This window comes from Ranitomeya imitator, chromosome 5 (genome assembly GCF_032444005.1).
Source record: "Ranitomeya imitator isolate aRanImi1 chromosome 5, aRanImi1.pri, whole genome shotgun sequence".
Classification (NCBI taxonomy): domain Eukaryota; kingdom Metazoa; phylum Chordata; class Amphibia; order Anura; family Dendrobatidae; genus Ranitomeya; species Ranitomeya imitator.
In genome coordinates, this window is record NC_091286.1 from 148,382,430 (window position 1) to 148,402,494 (window position 20,065).

Consider the following 20,065-nt stretch of genomic DNA (forward strand, 5'->3'; position numbering starts at 1 on the left):
TCTATGGGGTTGTCAGAAAAAGCCAAGTGCCGCACTGGAAAGCTCCATTGAAAATAAATGGTGCAGGGCACCCAGCTATGCTAATCAATGCAGGTCCCGGTGGTCAGATCCCCATCGATCAATAAATCATCACAAATATGTACCTAATCAAAAGTCAGATCTGTAATGGTAGGCTATAACTTTGATCTCTTGAGAACAAAATAGTTCTAGTGTTGACCACTATTGAAGACACATGACCCCTAGAGTACCATCTTTGGTTACTGAAACTTCAATTGTTCCAATAGAGAGTGTCAATATAATAACTGCCTCTTCATCTTGGGGCAGAATAGGGTCCAGTTTGATCTTCAAATAAATGAGTGAAATACACAAGGAATGCAAGTAGTTAAAAAAGCAAAATTTCGAAACAATGAGAAACATCCTGGGAAAATGTTATGTACAGTTGAATATCATTTTATCAAGAATGGTTAAAAGGGGTTGTCCATGTTTGGCACGAACGTCTGTAGTCATTCTATGTTACTGCAGACTTCTGAATCCTCACAGCGTACACGTTGCGTGTTGTCTGGATTCTACAATGATGAGAGCGGGCTGTCAAGAGCCTGCAAGTATGTGATAGGTAAACTCCTGGCCACAGTCCAACCTCAATACAAGTGAATAGAGTAAGGCCGTGCATGTCTAGTTGGAATGTGACCAGAAGTATGCATATTGCATACTTGGGGTAACAAGTGTGTGCGGTCACACCACTGTCACCGGAGATTTTTGACAGCACGCAGTGAGGACTAAAAAGTCTGCAGTCATAGAGTGACCCCTTTAAGAAGAGAATACATTTTCGATTTCGATATGTATTACATACTTGTTTCAGTAGATGTAACTCTGGAAGAAGGGTGGGTGCCATGAGCTCTTCTGTGGTTTCTTCATACCACTGAGTCCCCTGCAATGTTTAAAACAACTGAATGAAACAAAGTCATTATCTCAATCCATGCAGATGATGCTGTACTTGTTGCAACGCTCTTCTGTCTTTAGATTTTTTAGAAAGCCAATAATACGGGCACACAGCATACCTTGTATGTTACCTCCAGCAGGACATAACAGGGAATGTTTGTGTCCACATCCACCGGCACCAGGAGCCGTGGCTCAGCAGCCAGCACATAGAGATGACGTAAAGCTTGAAGGTGATACCTAGTTGTACACAGAGATTTTAGGGCTCACCTACATCAAGTCATTAGAAAATAGGTTCCAATAATAATGCTGTGAGCACATCACATTACAGGCAAGTGCTACAATCTTATGATACATTTACTGACCCAGGTACACTACAAAACCTACCTTTATAAGGGATATTTACATTCCAGTAGAGTATAGAAACAGTGCATTATTGCTGTGTGTCTATGGAAAACGTCAGTCGCTGCAGGAAAAAAAGTAGCATTGCTACGGGACATTCTTGCTCCAAACCCACCAGAGAAGAAGAAACCCTTTGCTACAACACTACCATGGCTGATCGGGTCGTGTGCTGGAAAGCTCCGCTCTACCACAATCATATAGGGCATTTGGGCAATGGTGTCTACTTGGGACAAGACATTTTTACCCACTAACATTTATGGTGTCATAAATGTGTTATTGGTGGATGGGAGGAGCTAGAAACAGAGCTCCTCCCTCCCATCTACATAGCATCTTATCAGTAGCAGCTGCCATCTCCTATCTCAGTAACGTAACAATCTGTCTTCAATTAATACACATTTTACCTGTTAATTGCGAATTTTGATAATGAAAGATCAGTCGAGGAGGAGAAAGGAGATTTCTCTGATAAGCTAAATTACAAAGCTAAATTGCTCATTTTCACTTGTATTACAGATTTATGAAATAAAAATTAAAATGACGGTTACACTAACTCTCCCGACAATCATCTCTCTAAGGCCTTGACACAGACTGTCGGTTGCACCAGTGGATATCGGCAGGTTCAATGGACGGTGGTCTAATGTCTAGCTTTAGACTGAGGGATCCCAGAGCCATGTCATATTCTCCTTTATGCGTCATTGCCCGGCTAATCCCGTTACTCTTCTTAAAGGTCATTTCCTTACACAGTGAAGAGTATCTACTTATGAAACGTATGTAATGAACAATATGGTGGCATTGCTCACAGGAAATTAAATATAGAAATAAAACTAGCCAGAAACATAAAAGCAGAAAAAATATATTGGAACTGAGCCATGTGAACCTTACAATCAACCAGGGACCCTACCTGTTATCTGTACTGTGCACAGGAAAATGAGGGTACAGGGCGCAGAGCAAAGCAGCTATTGATGAATTTGAGGTGCTCAGTGAATACCTGAAAAATAAAATCACAAGGTGTTTTTATCACACAAAGCAATGTATACCACAAAATCACAAAGGGGGTATGCCATCAAAATTAATAGAAAAAATGGAGCAATTGGCACCAAGAACCAAAATCTAACTCTCATTCATCAGAGGTCTGCTGAAAAATGAGAATGGTACTTGTGTTCTATGCTCTCTCTTTGTACCAATATACAACTCTGACTGTACCAGACTCTGGCAACCAGATTAGCGGACAGTCTGAAGACAAAGCACTATGGGAAGGCGGCTTTTATCATTCATTTTGCGCCAGAATATTGACATGTTAAAGTTGCATATGTTGCATATATTTTTATTTTCCTCTCACCTACTTGCTAAAAAGAAGCTGAGGTTTAGCAGGAGGGAGCATAAGCTTCCACAGTTCATAATTTATGACAAAAACTAGTGTGGAGTCCAGTGAAAAACGTATGGAAAATAACCTACACATGATAACAAGCAAAGATCTGACACCAGACTCCAGCATACGCTGGACTAAGGCAAGTACTGTATATAAAATGATAATCTATGTACCTCCCTATCTGGAACGTCCCCTCAGAAGACAGGCAGTACTCACGGGTTCTCAGAGTCATCACTTACACCCGATTGTGTAGCTGCTGGACGGACTTACATTTTCCGTCCCTACACAGGCCATATGCGAATTAGCCTTTTGCAGCCAAGATAAAAAAAGAAAGGGCTCTCCCTAGTGCTGCATTGATTGAACGATCTGTGACACATAGGTTGGAGGCAGATGCTTAATGCCTCCAGAGAGCGGGGATACAATCCTCCTGATGCCACGGCTCCCAACTCTTTAGTGATATCCGGGACTTTGTAACCCATACAGGTAATTATCTAATCTGCACTGGGGACTGTGAAGTATTGAGGAACAGAGAGAAAGGGCACAAACAAAAGGAAATTATCCAATTATTTCTTGAGAAATTGCAGGATGTTACCTATTATTTCAATAACAATATACCTCTCGAGACATGAGAAAAAGCGGCAAAGCCTCATTACAGTTATGTTATAAAACAAACATTTAATTGGTTATAATAAAAAGAGAATTATAAAGTGCTCATGAATATGATCTTCATAGCGTTTAAGGTAGATTTAATTCCATTGAATTTTACCTATACCCAATGTGTTGATCAAAAGGAAGGCTAAAATCTTGTGAGGCAAATGCCAATTGCTTCATATCATGGAAAACATTCATTCCTGACTCGACATATGACAATCAGGCTAAAAGATTAGGAATATCTCTGTCCAATCACTTCATGTATTTGTACTTTGTAATAAGATCATCCCATAGCCTTATTTTTTCTAATATGAATAAACCCAAGTTTGAAAACCTGTGAATTCCACTTCACCCATTCCATGATAAATCTTGGTGGCCCTTCGGCAACCGCTCTAGTTCACCTATGTCCTCCTTTTACACTGAGCCCAAAACTGGACATACTCTAAGTGTGGCAGTACTAGTGACTTGTATAGAGGCAAACCCGTGTCCTTGCCATCAACATCTATGTCTCTTTCATGCATCCCATTATTGTATCTGCCTTGCCAGCGGCTGCCTGGCTCTGGTCACTAAAGTGAAAAGGGCTTGTGTGTATGGGTGGACACTCCATGCTTTACCATTTACTACAGCATGTTACATATTTCCTCTGCCCAGGTGCATGACCTTATATCTATCAATATTCAACTTCATTTGCCATTTCTCAGCCCATGCCTCCAGCTTATATCAATACCTCTGTAATATTACACTATTCTGCTCTGTATTGATTACCTTTCAGAGTTTAGGATCATCTGCAAAAAATGAAATGTTACACTCCATGCACTCTACACGGTTATTAACCCCTTAACGACCAGAGGTATTTTTGGCTCTGCATTTTCATTTTTTGCTCCCCTTCTTCCCAGAGCCATAACTTTTTCATTTTTCAGTCAATATGGCCATGTGAGGGCTCGTTCTTTGCGGGATGAGATGTAATTTTGGAACAACTCCATTGGTTTCAACATATCGTGCACTAGAAAACAGGAAAAAAATTTCCAAGTGCGGTGAAATTGCAAAGAAAGTGTAATCCCACAGCTGGAGTTCAAAGACACCAAACTTGTCTAGGCTCTTTTTTAATTAAGTGGTGAAAAAAAAATCCAAAGTTTGTAAAAAAAAAAAAAAAAAAAAAAAAAAAAATTGTACTATTTTCCGATACCCGTAACGTCTCGGGTTGGGTGAGGGCTTATTTTTTGAGTGCCGAGCTGACCTTTTTAACTCCTTTACTCCCAAGGTTGGTTTGCACTTTATTGACCAGGCCAATTTTTACAATTCTGACCACTGTCCCTGTCCCTATGAGGTTATAGCTCTGGAACGCTTCAACGGATCCCGGTGATTCTGACATTGTTTTCTCGTGATATATTGTACTTCCTGATAGTGGTAAAATTTCTTTGATATTACCTGCGTTTATTTGTGAAAAAAACGGAAATTTGACGAAAATTGTGAACATTTCGCAATTTTCCAACTTTGAATTTTTATGCAATTAAATCACAGAGATATGTCACACAAAATACTTAATAAGTAACATTTCCCACATGTCTACAATGCTGAATTGACTGGAATTGAGATGGGACGCCATGTTGCGTGTGGAGAGCACCTGATGTGCCTAAACATTGAAACCCCCCACACGAGACACCATTTTGGAAAGTAGACCCCCTAAGGAACTTATCTAGAGGTGTGGTGAGCACTTTGACCCACCAAGTGCTTCACAGAAGTTTATAATGCAGAGCCTTAAAAATAAAAAATCATATTTTTTCACAAAACTGATCTTTTCGCCCCAATTTTTTATTTTCCCAAGGGTAAGAGAAGAAATTGGACCCCAAAAGTTGTTGTACAATTTATCCTCAGTACGCTTATACCCCATATGTGGGGGTAAACCACTGTTTGGGCACGCGGCAGAGCTCGGAAAGGAAGGAGCGCCATTTGACTTTTCAATGCAAAATTGACTGGAATTGAGATGGGACGCCATGTTGCGTTTGGAGAGCCACTGATGTGCCTAAACATTGAAACCCCCACAAGTGACACCATTTTGGAAAGTAGATCCCCTAAGGAACTCATCTAGATGTGTTGTGAGAACCGTTTCACAACTGTTTATAACGCAGAGCCGTGAAAATAACAAAAAAAAACATTTTTCCCACAAAAATTATTTTTTAGCCCCTAGTTTTGTATTTTCCCAAGGGTAACAGGAGAAATTGGACCCCAAAAGTTGTTGTGCAATTTGTCCTGAGTACGCTGATACTTCATATGTGGGGGGGAACCACCGTTTGGGCGCATGGGAGAGCTCAGAAGGGAAGGAGTGCCATTTGAAATGCAGACTTAGATGAAATGGTCTGCAGGCGTCACATTGCGTTTGCAGAGCCCCTAATGTACCTAAACAGTAGAAACCCCCCACAAGTGACCACATATTGCAAACTAGACCCCCCCAGGGAACTAATCTAGATGTGTTTCACTACAGTTTATAACGCAGCCGTGAAAATAAAAAATCTTTTTTTTTTTTCCACAAAAATGTATTTTTTTAGCCCCCAGTTTTCTATTTTTCCAAGGGTAACAGTTGAAATTGGACCCCAAAAGTTGTTGTTCAATTTGTCCTGAGTACGCTGATACCCCATATGTTGGGGTAAACCCCTGTTTGGGCGCACAGGAGAGCTCGGAAGGGAAGGAGCACTGTTACTTTTTCAACACAGAATTGGCTGGAATTGAGATCGGACGCCATGTCACGTTTGGAGAGCCCCTGATGTGCCTAAACAGTGGAAACCCCCCAATTATAACTGAAACCCTTATCTAAACACACCCCTAACCCTAATCCCAACGGTAACCCTAACCACACCCTTAACCCTGACACACCCCTAGCCCTAATCCCAACGGTAACCCTAACCACACCCCTAACCCTAATCCCAACCCTATTCACAACCGTAAATGTAATCCAAACCCTAACCGTAACTTTAGCCCCAACCCTAACTGTAGCCCTAACGGGAAAATGGAAATAAATACATTTTTTAAATTTTTCCCTAACTAAGGGGGTGATGAAGGGGGGGTTTGATTTACTTTTATAGCGGGTTTTCAAGCGGAGTTTTATGATTGGCAGCCATCACACACTAAAAGACGCTTTTTATTGCAAAAAATATTTTTCGCGTTACCGCATTTTGAGAGCTATAATTTTCCATATTTTTGTCCACAGAGTCATGTTAGGTCTTGTTTTTTGCGGGATGAGTTGACGTTTTTATTGGTAACATTTTCGGGCACGTGACATTTTTTGATCGCTTTTTATTCTGATTTTTGTGAGGCAGAATGACCAAAAACCAGCTATTCATGAATTTCTTTTGGGGGGGGAGGGGCGTTTATACCGTTCCGCGTTTGGTAAAATGGATAAAGCAGTTTTATTCTTCGGGTCAGTACGATTACAGCGATACCTCATTTATATATTTTTTTTTATGTCTTGGCGCTTTTATACGATAAAAACTATTTTATAGAAAAAAATAATTATTTTTGCATCGCTTTATTCTGAGGACTATAACTTTTTTTATTTTGCTGATGATGCTGTATTGCGGTTTGTTTTTTGCGGGACAAGATGACGTTTTCAGCGGTACCATGGTTATTTATATCCGTCTTTTTGATCGCGTGTTATTCCACTTTTTGTTCAGCGGTATGATAATAAAGCGTTGTTTTTTGGCTGTTTTTTATTTTTTATTTTTACGGTGTTCACTGAAGGGGTTAACTAGTGGGACAGTTTTATAGGTCGGGCCGTTATGGACGTGGCGATACTAAATATGTGTACTTTTATTGTTTTTTTTATTTAGATAAAGATATGTATTTATGCGAATATAATTTTTTGTTTACAAATTTTTTCACATTTTTTTTTTTTACACATCTACACGGTCATAGATTTAACTAGTTAACAGCCGCGGGTGGATCGCGATTAGGAGCAAATGTCAGCTCTTCAAAACAGCTGACATGTGCCAGAAAAGATGTGGGCTCAGTGCCGGAGCCCACATCAAAGGGACAGAGTCCTATATCGGCGTACTATTATGCCCGATGTCGGAAAGGGGTTAATATTTTAAAGAGAAGGCCCAGTACTGACCCCTTTGATACCTCACTGTTATCCAAGACCCAATCAGTGTTGCATAACCATTTTCTGTTGCCTATCACTGAGCCAGTTGGTAACTCAAATTACACATTTTCCTTTAGTCCCATTGCTCTGAATTTGTGTACTAACCTATTTTGTGGCACCATCTTTGAAAAGTCCAGATAAAAGACATCCAAGACATTACTCTGGTCCAGTCTGGAACTTACCTCCTCATAGAAGCTAATCAGATTATTCTGACAGGACACATCCCTCATACACTCATGTTGATGCTTGATCATTATTGTTCTTTTTATTGAGATACTCCAGGATAGCATCTTTTAGAAAATCACCAAAGATTTTGATCACGGTTGAGGTTAAACTTACCGGTCTATAATTTATAGGTTTAATTTTTGTTTCCTATTTAATACTGGCACCACATTTGCTATATGCCAGTCTTGTGGTACAGACCATGTTATTGTAGAATTCTAGAATATTAGAAATAATGGTCTGTTCTATCACAGTACTTAATTCCTGCAGTACTTGGGGGTGTATGCCATTTGGGCCCAGTGAACTGTCTATTTTAGTGATTTTGAGGTGGCATCTTCCTTCTTGCTGGGTTATGCAGCTGACATTAAATGGAGAATTTATGGTATCTCTAAGCATGTCATCTGTCATGGGATTTTATGGGAACAAAATGTATAGAAAAGACATTAAGTAGATTGGCTTCCCCACCTCATCCTCTTCCACCATTTCACCCAGAATATTTTTGAGTGAGTGCTGTTTATGCACTTGCAGAATATTTTTGAATTATTTTTACTTCCTTTGGCAGTGATTCTCTGTGTTTCAATATTGTTTGCCCTGATTTTTTTGCACCATTTTCTCTCTATAATACTTAATGTCTCATAACTATACTCTTTAGTTCCCTAAACACTAAATTTTTGTCATTTATTTCGTCCCATACAGCTCTACTTAGTAGTAGTGGTTTCCTCCTATTATTGTTTATTTACATTGGGGATATATTGGGTGTATACCCTCATTGGGTGCAGGATGCTTATAAACCAATTCCTCGGGCCACTTATTCACCTTTCGATTCTCCCACTATGCCTCTGGCGTACCAAGGGTAGTATTCCACAGAATAAAATCTTCAAAATCTTTGCAATTAACTTTCAGCCCAATTCCCTGAAATTATTTTAAAAGGGCCTTCCACCTACTTCTACCAGTTGAGTGAGAAGCACGCTCCATTCCATATTGTCTATGGATCTCAGTGTTGCTATCTTCCCTTTTAGATCCAGTACCTGGGCTTCCAAATTCACAACATGCAAACATCTCGCACAGCAGTAGGCACTCTCATTCGGCCGGTAAACGATTGCATACATACAACAGGATGCATGGCATTGTCAATAATGGAGCACATTTTACTAATGGGAATGACACAAGGCAGAAATATAGCAAGTAATTCAGCGAATTACCACAAGAAAACTAAAAACACTAATTACTAAAAAAAAAAAAAAAAAAAAAAAAAAACTTTGATAACACTGATGAAACGCAGACTGTTCTTTGCATACAAGCAAAGTACCGTAACTGATGTGTTTAAGAGCCCTAAATCTATAAATCTAGATTTCACACTGTTCACATAATGCTGCACTTGTGAGTGCCTCTTATCTTCAGCATGTGCAGGGATGAAGATCTTCAATTAAAACCTATAGAATGTACAGGAGTGGAACAGTCAGCTTTTGATGACCGTTTCAAGAGCAAAAAGTTTCTGAAAGATCACATTTAAAATCAAGTTTTCATTTAGTTGTCTAATGTACAGTGAAACAAATATCTGGAGAGTCCAGTTGGTCTAGCTCATACTATTTTGTCCGAGTGTTTCACATCAGGTGTAAAAATGTTTGGAAGAAGCCAAATAAAATACTGCTATTCACCTTCCACCTCCCAAGAACAATAATCCCAGGGCCATGTGATGTGCCAAGTGGAAGCCATAGTTCATCTCATCACCAGTCTTCTTGTGCATAAATCTGCACAGCTGAAGAACTCGAAGATTGCCAGAGCCAGCCATCACCATGGAAAGAGATAGGAGCACCACACTCAGACACGTCTCAAGGTTATAATGACCTGTCTTGGAGAGAGTTAAGGGTGATGTATCTTTATTATCTTCCAAATAAATCATAACAGAAATAAAAAATAGTAGAAATAAAAATAGTAGTTTGTAAAGAACTGGAAGAAAATGTATTCCTTATATTAACTGACAATTGGAGCATGGTGTGGTATACGTGGATCTTGCTGCGGCTCTGTGGTCAACTCTGCTGCATGAGTATAGCTTGGTTTCATGCAAATAAGCATTTCCATCCATGCATAGAAACATAAATATAGGCAATGCATGCAAATATAGATCATATAATAAACACGCTAAGGCTACGTTCACATTAGCGTCGCGTCGCTGTTGCGTCGGCGACGCAGCGGCGACGCGCCCCTATGTTTAACATAGGGGACGCGTGCGTCTTTTTGCACGCGTTTTCCGACACGTGCGTCGTTTTAGACGCTAGCGTCGGACGCAAGAAAACGCTACAAGTTGCATTTTTCTTGCGTCCGATTTCGTCAAAAAACGACGCACGCGTCGCAAAACGCGCGCGTTTTTGCGTGCGTTTGCGCGCGTTTTTCCGTGCGTCGCGCGTTGCGTCGCCGACGCAACGCTAGTGTGAACGTAGCCTAATATTCTGATAGTAACAATTCGCACTTCTGGGACACATGGTGTTGGTAATCTAATCATTTGGTTCATAGGTAAGGAGGACCATTTACTCTACTTACTGTGTTAGCTTGGCCAGACAAACATTCAAAGTCTTTAGCAAATTTACACTGTAAAAGAAAGCAAGTGATCAGATATAATCAATGTATTACCGTATGAGTTTAAGAACTCCAAATGCAAACTTACCAGACAATTGAAAGCAGCGAGGTTTGCAGATCCAGCAAATCGAAACCCTAAAGCTAGACAAGCGCCAGCAATAATGTAAACATAAGCTTGTCTGGAAAAGATTCAGAAACACAATAGATAAGGAAACTAGGGCACAGCAACACTGGAAGGGCAATGACCCGGACTACATTTTACATACGCTGTCATGTATGGCAAGAAGATAATTGAATAACATACAGTACATAATATAGCCTACACAAAATTGTGCATATTATAAACAGAGGTATACAATAATAGGGAACCTGCCACGACCAGAAATGTTATTTACCTGCAGATACAGGGTTTATCTGAAGGTAAATAAAGTTTAAATCCTGAAGCCGCAGCTGCAGGGAAAACATAAGGTTTTATTCTCTCTGCAGCTGCTCACTTTCAGTCATCAGGGTGGTGTAGGAAGCAGTCACGGTTCACAAAAAAGTGCTCTGTAATTACTCCCCGGTACTTTGATTAACAGCTAGCTCTGCACACACATGATGCGGAGCAGGCTATCAAAGTGCTAGGGAGTGATTACAGCACACACACTGTATAGTAAACAGTGAGCACTGCTACACCTACCCAATGAATGGAAGTGAGGGGATGCACGAAGAAAAAAACCTTAATGTTCTTCATGCAGCCGCTGTTCCAGTAAACTTGCTACACAGGATTTAAATGCTATGTAGTTGCAGACAAACCCTATGCTTGTAGGTAACTAGCGTTTCTAGACGTGAAAGGTTTCCTTTAAAAAACAAGGCCATTTAGTGTACAATAGGCTGAGGTCCCATCTCATTTGGACAGGTATTGTAGCCAAGTTCTGCCTGTGTTCTATAATGGACAGAGAACAGTAAATGATTTCACAGATTGCCGTAGAATAGGAAAATGTTCTATAATGATTGCCTGGAGTTACGTCTTCTCAATCTAAAGCCTACCCACATTTACAGTTATTTCTGTGGTATATGGTACTTACGCCAGAGTTTCCAGGTTTAAATCTTCAGAGGCCGGTTGCTCTGCAGTATGAAGTGAAACACTATTGGCTGTGATTATCTACAAAAGAAAATACAAGTTAGAAAAGGGAATTGCAGACTGGTCCTGGCTAATTCGCTAGTGCAAGCAGGGTTTATAACTTGTTTTGGCTTAGGGGACAGAGGGGTTGAAAGGTTTTCTTTAAAACTGGACAAGAGATTTTGAAATTTCACCCATTCATTAACTATCTATATTACAGCGTCCATATCACAATGTAATATACAATGAGAACAGTGAGAATTTCACACTACAGGTCAATGTCGTTACCATTTATACTATTTAAGGGCTTACTTACTTGTGGCACATGGCTGTTTACCCACTGTGCATTTGGTAGTATGTCATCCCATAAAATAAGACATCTCGCAAGAGTCTAAAACGAAGGAAATGTAAGATTCACTACAGAAAGTTTTCTTGTAGAAGTGACACACTACACATACTCAAACAAATGTTAGATGGTGCCCTGCTGTCTATAAATGATAGTATACAGATATTAGTACAACTAAACAGCTATTCCATAATTATTGAAAGCTATAGATACATTAGAGAAGAAATATGAAACCAGAAAAAATATTTCATACCCTTAATAAGAGGAACTCTGGCTTAACAAAGTCAAGTAAATACATAGTATCTGGAGCTCGAAGCCAATCTGCAATTGACCTATAAAAACAATAGAAATACACTAGTTAGAAAACAATAGGAAAAAAGCAGAACACAAACGAGCTATGTGCTGTCAATAAGAAGAAAAAGTGGGCACAACATAGGGGTGATACATCACCTATGCAAACTGATCAAATTAGTATAGACGAGAAAGGTAGCAAGGAGGAAGATATGTGCACACCCAACATAAAGGTTGATACATTTTATTGAATAAATTAAACAGCAAAAAAGCAACACAGACAAATGGTTTTTAAAAACAATAAAAAATGTGTATATATGAGAAATAAAAGGTCTCAGGTAGGGTAGTCTAGATAAAGCCGCTTCAATGGGCAAACTAAGTGAGTTAGAAACCCTGGATCAAAATGTGTAGATACCACATGATATAAATGATCAGCTCGTATAAGTAGATCAATGTGGGAGTACACATAAGGCACACAATTAGAAATATTTATCAGGGTAGGTTAGGCCCCTTTCACACATCAGTTTTTTGCCATCAGTCGTAATACGTCGAATTTTGAAAAAGACGGATCTGGCGACTGATGGACGGTCTAATGTTTCATCCATTGTTCGCCGGATCCGTTGAAAATTGTTTGTCCAGCGGCCGGAGACAACGGACATAGTAAAGTTTTTTGTGTATGTTGAAAAAACGGACAGCGACGGATCCGTCGCCGTCCGTAGTTTGCTAGAATGGAAGCCTATGGCCCCGAATCCTTCAAATGACAGAATCCGGCGACTGATTCTGTTTTTTTAACTGAGCATGCTCCGATCCAATTAGCCAGATCCACTAGTCTGATCCATCCAAAAAATGGATCTGTCGCATCAGTTTTTCACAATCTGCGTCGAGCCAACGGATTGTGACTGACGGCAAAAAACTGATGTGTGAAAGGGGCCTTAGAGGTGCCTGTGCTGACAGGTCCCAACACGTGTTGCTGCTTCCAGCAGCTTCATCAGGGGTGAACTGTCTATGCTACATGCCTAGTGTATGTGCAGTGGGTCATCAGGCTAAGGGGAAGCTACATAAAGAAAAAAGTTGTTCCCAATTTGCGCATTGTGTGTGCATTCATGCGACAGATATGACATGTGCGTTCCACCAGCGCACGTCTGTAGAACGCACGGAGGTTTTGGCTTGATCAGAATAGGAAGTGACATGTGCGCTCCACTGGCAGAAGCTAGCGGAACGCACAGGAGTTGTAACGCAAATAAATCATAAGTCATTCAGACAAACGAGAAAACATCACGAAAAGAAAATTTGGGATGAATATTTATATTTACCAATAATTACAACAGTATGCATACCATACTGGCAAAGTGAATCAATAACCAATTACAGGGGACATGCACAAATGAAACAAATATATATATATATATACACACACATATATATATATATATATATATATATATATATATATATATATATATATATATATATATATATATATATATATATATATACACACATACATATATAGATCCACACACACACATACAATATATATATATACATATGTATACACATATATATATATATATACATATATATATATATATATATATATATATATATATATATATATATATATATATAATAAACCAGGCAATATAAATACTAGTTACTCGAATAAAACCCTGTTGCGCTTCGGCTTGCTTTGTCGTCACATTTTTACTGATCGCACTGCCTTGGTCTCCTTTTTGTTTTCCAGTGCTGCTTGTTTTCTCATTTCGAGATACTAAGAGATGCTATGCTCACTAGTATTGCAAGATGTCTTGTAGAACCTGCTGACCTAATTCAGAAGTTATGGGGATATCCACAGTTGGGCAAAAATGGAGATAAGGCATTATACAAAAATTACACCAAGTCTAACTGGTGAAAGACCTCAAATGTTTCTTTTAGGGCATATAGAAAAAAAAAATTGGGGTAAGCACAATTGGTAAGATTGCTTTAACCCCTTCAAGACCCAGCCTATTTTGACCTTAAAGACCTTGCCGTTTTTTGCAATTCTGACCAGTGTCCCTTTATGAGGTAATAACTCAGGAACGCTTCAACGGATCCTAGCGGTTCTGAGATTGTTTTTTCGTGACATATTGGGCTTCATGTTAGTGGTAAATTTAGGTCAATAAATTCTGCATTTATTTGTGATAAACACGGAAATTTGGCGAAAATTTTGAAAATTTCGCAATTTTCACATTTTGAATTTTTATTCTGTTAAACCAGAGAGATATGTGACACAAAATAGTTAATAAATAACATTTCCCACATGTTTACTTTACATCAGCACAATTTTGGAAACAAAATTTTTTTTTGTTAGGAAGTTATAAGGGTTAAAATTTGACCAGCGATTTGTCATTTTTACAACGAAATTTACAAAACCATTTTTTTTAGGGACCACCTCACATTTGAAGTCAGTTTGAGGGGTCTATATGGCTGAAAATACCCAAAAGTGACACCATTCTAAAAACTGCACCCCTCAAGGTACTCAAAACCACATTCAAGAAGTTTATTAACCCTTCAGGTGCTTCACAGCAGCAGAAGCAACATGGAAGGAAAAAATGAACATTTAACTTTTTAGTCACAAAAATTATCTTTTAGCAACAATTTTTTTATTTTCCCAATGGTAAAAGGAGAAACTGAACCACGAAAGTTGTTGTCCAATTTGTCCTGAGTACGCTGATACCTCATATGTGGGGGTAAACCACTGTTTGGGCACACAGCAGGGCTTGGAAGGGAAGGAGCGCCATTTGACTTTTTGAATCAAAAATTGGCTCCACTCTTTAGCGGACACCATGTCACGTTTGGAGAGCCCCCGTGTGCCTAAAAATTGGAGCTCCCCCACAAATGACCCCATTTTGGAAACTAGACGCCCCAAGGAACTTATCTAGATGCATAGTGAGCACTTTGAACCCCCAGGTGCTTCACAAATTGATCCGTAAAAATGAAAAAGTACTTTTTTTTCACAAAAAAATTCTTTTAGCCTCAATTTTTTCATTTTCACATGGGCAACAGGATAAAATGGATCCTAAAATGTGTTGGGCAATTTCTCCTGAGTACACCAATACCTCACATGTGGGGGTAAACCACTGTTTGGGCACATGGTAAGGCTCGGAAGGGAAGGAGCGCCATTTGACTTTTTGAATGAAAAATTATTTCCATCGTTAGCGGACACCATGTCGCGTTTGGATAGCTCCTGTGTGCCTAAACATTGGCGCTCCCCCACAAGTGACCCCATTTTGGAAACTAGACCCCCCAAGGAACTTATTTAGATGCCTAGTGAGCACTTTAAACCCTCAGGTGCTTCACAAATTGATCTGTAAAAATGAAAAAGTACTTTTTTTTCACAAAAAAATTATTTTCGCCTCAATTTTTTCATTTTCACATGGGCAGTAGGATAAAATGGATCATAAAATTTGTTGGGCAATTTCTCCCGAGTACGCCGATACCTCATATGTGGGGGTAAACCACTGTTTGGGCACACGGCAGGGCTCGGAAGGGAAGGCGCGCCATTTGACTTTTTGAATGGAAAATTAGCTCCAATTGTTAGCGGACACCATGTCGCGTTTGGAGAGCCCCCTGTGTGCCTAAACATTGGAGCTCCCCCACAAGTGACCCCATTTTGGAAACTAGACCCCCCAAGGAACTTATCTAGATGCATATTGAGCACTTTAAACCCCCAGGTGCTTCACAGAAGTTTATAACGCAGAGCCATGAAAATAAAAAATAATTTTTCTTTCCTCAAAAATGATTTTTTAGCCTGGAATTTCCTATTTTGCCAAGGATAATGGGAGAAATTGGACCCCAAATATTGTTGTCCAGTTTGTCCTGAGTACGCTGATACCCCATATGTGGGGGTAAACCACTGTTTGGGCGCACGGCAGGGCTCGGAAGGGATGGCACGCCATTTGGCTTTTTAAATGGAAAATTAGCTCCAATCATTAGCGGACACCATGTCACGTTTGGAGAGCCCCTGTGTGCTTAAACATTGGAGATCCCCCAGAAATGACACCATTTTGGAAACTAGACCCCCAAAGGAACTAATCTAGATGTGTGGTGAGGACTTTGAACCCCCAAGTGCTTCACAGAAGTTTATAACGCAGAGCCATGAAAATAAAAAAAAAAATTATTTTCTCAAAAATGATCTTTTAGCCTGCAATTTTTTATTTTCCCAAGGGTAACAGGAGAAATTTGACCCCAAAAGTTGTTGTCCAGTTTCTCCTGAGTACGCTGATACCCCATATGTGGGGGTAAATCACTGTTTGGGCACATGCCGGGGCTCGGAAGTGAAGTAGTGACGTTTTGAAATGCAGACTTTGATGGAATGCTCTGTGGGCGTCACGTTGCGTTTGCAGAGCCCCTGATGTGGCTTAACAGTAGAAACCCCCCACAAGTGACCCCATTTTGGAAACTAGACCCCCAAAGGAACTTATCTAGATGTGTGGTGAGCACTTTGAACCCCCAAGTGCTTCATAGAAGTTTATAATGCAGAGCCGTGAAAATAATAAATACGTTTTCTTTCCTCAAAAATAATTATTTAGCCCAGAATTTTTTAATTTTCCCAAGGGTAACAGGAGAAATTTGACCCCAAAAGTTGTTGTCCAGTTTCTCCTGAGTACGGTGATACCCCATATGTGGGGGTAAACTACTGTTTGGGCACATGCCGGGGCTTGGAATTGAAGTAGTGACGTTTTGAAATGCAGACTTTGATGGAATGCTCTGCGGGCGTCACGTTGCGTTTGCAGAGCCCCTGATGTGCCTAAACAGTAGAAACCCCCCACAAGTGACCCCATTTTGGAAACTAGACCCTGAAAGGAACTTATCTAGATGTGTGGTGAGCACTTTGAACCCCCAAGTGCTTCATAGAAGTTTATAATGCAGAGCCGTGAAAATAATAAATACGTTTTCTTTCCTCAAAAATAATTATTTAGCCCAGAATTTTTTGTTTTCCCAAGGGTTACAGGAGAAATTGGACCCCAAAAGTTGTTGTCCAGTTTCTCCTGAGTACGCTGATACCCCATATGTGGGGGTAAACCACTGTTTGGGCACACGTCGGGGCTCAGAAGGGAAGTAGTGACTTTTGAAATGCAGACTTTGATGGAATGGTCTGCGGGTGTCACGTTGCGTTTGCAGAGCCCCTGGTGTGCCTAAACAGTAGAGACCCCCCACAAGTGACCCCATTTTAGAAACTAGACCCCCCAAGGAACTTATCTAGATATGTGGTGAGCACTTTGAACCCCCAAGTGCTTCACAGACGTTTACAACGCAGAGCCGTGAAAATAAAAAATCATTTTTCTTTCCTCAAAAATTATGTTTTAGCAAGCATTTTTTTAGATTCACAAGGGTAACAGGAGAAATTGGACCCCAGTAATTGTTGCGCAGTTTGTCCTGAGTATGCTGGTACCCCATATGTGGGGGTAAACCACTGTTTGGGCACACGTCAGGGCTCGGAAGTGAGGGAGCACCATTTGACTTTTTGAATACGAGATTGGCTGGAATCAATGGTGGCGCCATGTTGCGTTTGGAGACCCCTGATGTGCCTAAACAGTGGTAACCCCTCAATTCTACCTCCAACACTAACCCCAACACACCCCTAACCCTAATCCCAACTGTAGCCATAACCCTAATCACAACCCTAACCGCAACACACCCCTAACCACAACACTAACCCCAACACACCCCTAACCCCAACACACCCCTAACCCTAACCACAACCCTAAGGCTATGTGCCCACGTTGCGGATTCGTGTGAGATATTTCCGCACCATTTTTGAAAAATCTGCGGGTAAAAGGCACTGTGTTTTACCTGCGGATTTTCCGCGGATTTCCAGTGTTTTTTGTGCGGATTTCACCTGCGGATTCCTATTGAGGAACAGGTGTAAAACGCTGCGGAATCCGCACAAAGAATTGACATGCTGCGGAAAATACAACGCAGCGTTCCCGCGCGGTATTTTCCGCACCATGGGCACAGCGGATTTGGTTTTTCATATGTTTACATGGTACTGTAAACCTGATGGAACACTGCTGCGGATCCGCAGCCAAATCCGCACCGTGTGCACATAGCCTAATTCTAAAGGTATGTGCACACGCTGCGGAAAACGCTGCGGATCCGCAGCAGTTTCCCATGAGTGTACAGTTCAATGTAAACCTATGGGAAACAAAAATCGCTGTACACATGCTGCGGAAAAACTGCACGGAAACGCAGCGGTTTACATTCCGCAGCATGTCACTTCTTTGTGCGGATTCCGCAGCGGTTTTACATCTGCTCCAATAGAAAATCGCAATTGTAAAACCGCAGTGAAATGCGCAGAAAAAAACGCGGTAAATCCGCCATAAATCCGCAGCGGTTTAGCACTGCGGATTTATCAAATCCGCAGCGGAAAAATCCGCAGAGGACCAGAATACGTGTGCACATTCCTAACCCTAGCCCTAACCCTACCCCTAACCCTACCCCTAACCCTACCCCTAACCCTAACCCTACCCCTACCCCTAACCCTACCCCTAACCCTAACCCTACCCCTACCCCTAACCCTAACCCTACCCCTAACCCTATTCTAACATTAGTGGAAAAAAAAAAATTTCTTTATTTTTTTATTGTCCCTACCTGTGGGGGTGACAAAGGGGGGGGGGTCATTTATTATTTTTTTTATTTTGATCACTGAGATAGATTATATCTCAGTGATCAAAATGCACTTTGGAACGAATCTGCCGGCCGGCAGATTCGGCGGGCGCACTGCGCATGCGCCCGCCATTTTGGAAGATGGCGGCGCCCGGGAGAAGACGGACGGGACCACGGCTGGATCGGTAAGTATGATAGGGTGGGGGGGGACCACGGGGGGGGGGATCGGAGCACGGGGGGGGGAATCGGAGCGCGGGAGGGGTGGAACGGAGCGCGGGGGGCGTGGAACGGAGCACGGGGGGGCTGGAACGGAGCACGGGGGGGTGGAACGGAGCACGGGGGGGGTGGATCGGAGTGCAGGGGGGGTGATTGGAGCACGGGGGGGTGATTGGAGCACGGGGGGAGCGGACACGAGCACGGGGGGGAGCGGAGCACTGGACGGAGGGGAGCCGGAGCAGTGTACCGGCCAGATCGGGGGGGTGGGGGGGCGATCGGAGTGGTGGGGTGGGGGCACACTAGTATTTCCAGCCATGGCCGATGATATTTCAGCATCGGCCATGGCTGGATTGTAATATTTCACCAGTTATAATGGGTGAAATATTACAAATCGCTCTGATTGGCAGTTTCACTTTCAACAGCCAATCAGAGCGATCGTAGCCACGAGGGGGTGAAGCCACCCCCCCTGGGCTAAACTACCACTCCCCCTGTCCCTGCAGATCGGGTGAAATGGGAGTTAACCCTTTCACCCGATCTGCAGGGACGCGATCTTTCCATGACGCCGCATAGGCGTCATGGGTCGGAATGGCACCGACTTTCATGACGCCTACGTGGCGTCAAAGGTCGGGAAGGGGTTAAAAAAAAAAAAAAAATAAAAAATAAAAAAAAGATTATATACTGAACGTAAAGCGATCCCACAGATACGGTCTTAACTTGACTTTTTGTTTACTAAGTGAACACCATGAAAAAAGCCACATATCAAGAAAAAATAAAGGGGGGGGGGGGTGTTAAATGGGAAATTAATAAAAAAAAAAAAAAAAGAGTGGTCACTGTGGCTAGACACCCCTGCTTCAGCTGCCAGGTCCTTACTGCTTCACAGGGCTCGTTCACATGATGTCTGTGAAAAAAATCAGATAGTACTCGGACCAAAGATAATTATCAATGGGCAGTGCAGATGAGCAATTGCAGTATTTTCACTGACTGAATCTGCATGGGAATAAAAATTCCAGCACATAGTAGTTCCTTCCATAAATCAGATAAGACTCACCCATTCAAGTTTATGGAGGCACAAAAAAAAAGTATTGAATTCCATACAGAGCCACAGTATGGCATCCTTTTTGACAGATACATTACAATTGTGTAACAAGGGAAACTGTAAATGGTCCTGTAAAA

General features: G+C 41.3%; 1 protein-coding gene across 3 annotated transcripts in view; it reads right to left on the bottom strand.

Annotated features, from left to right (window-relative positions):
- Positions 1-20,065, bottom strand: part of ANAPC1 (anaphase promoting complex subunit 1) — a 314,460-nt gene that overhangs the window by 38,911 nt on the left and 255,484 nt on the right. For all 3 annotated transcript variants that reach the window (XM_069769209.1, XM_069769210.1, XM_069769211.1), the window contains 9 exons: positions 11,991-12,069; positions 11,708-11,782; positions 11,357-11,433; positions 10,378-10,468; positions 10,254-10,301; positions 9,371-9,564; positions 2,237-2,323; positions 1,059-1,176; positions 851-928 (listed from right to left, as the gene is read on the bottom strand). In XM_069769209.1, the coding sequence (XP_069625310.1) occupies positions 851-928; positions 1,059-1,176; positions 2,237-2,323; positions 9,371-9,564; positions 10,254-10,301; positions 10,378-10,468; positions 11,357-11,433; positions 11,708-11,782; positions 11,991-12,069 (847 nt within the window). The remainder of the gene's footprint in view (positions 1-850; positions 929-1,058; positions 1,177-2,236; positions 2,324-9,370; positions 9,565-10,253; positions 10,302-10,377; positions 10,469-11,356; positions 11,434-11,707; positions 11,783-11,990; positions 12,070-20,065) is intronic.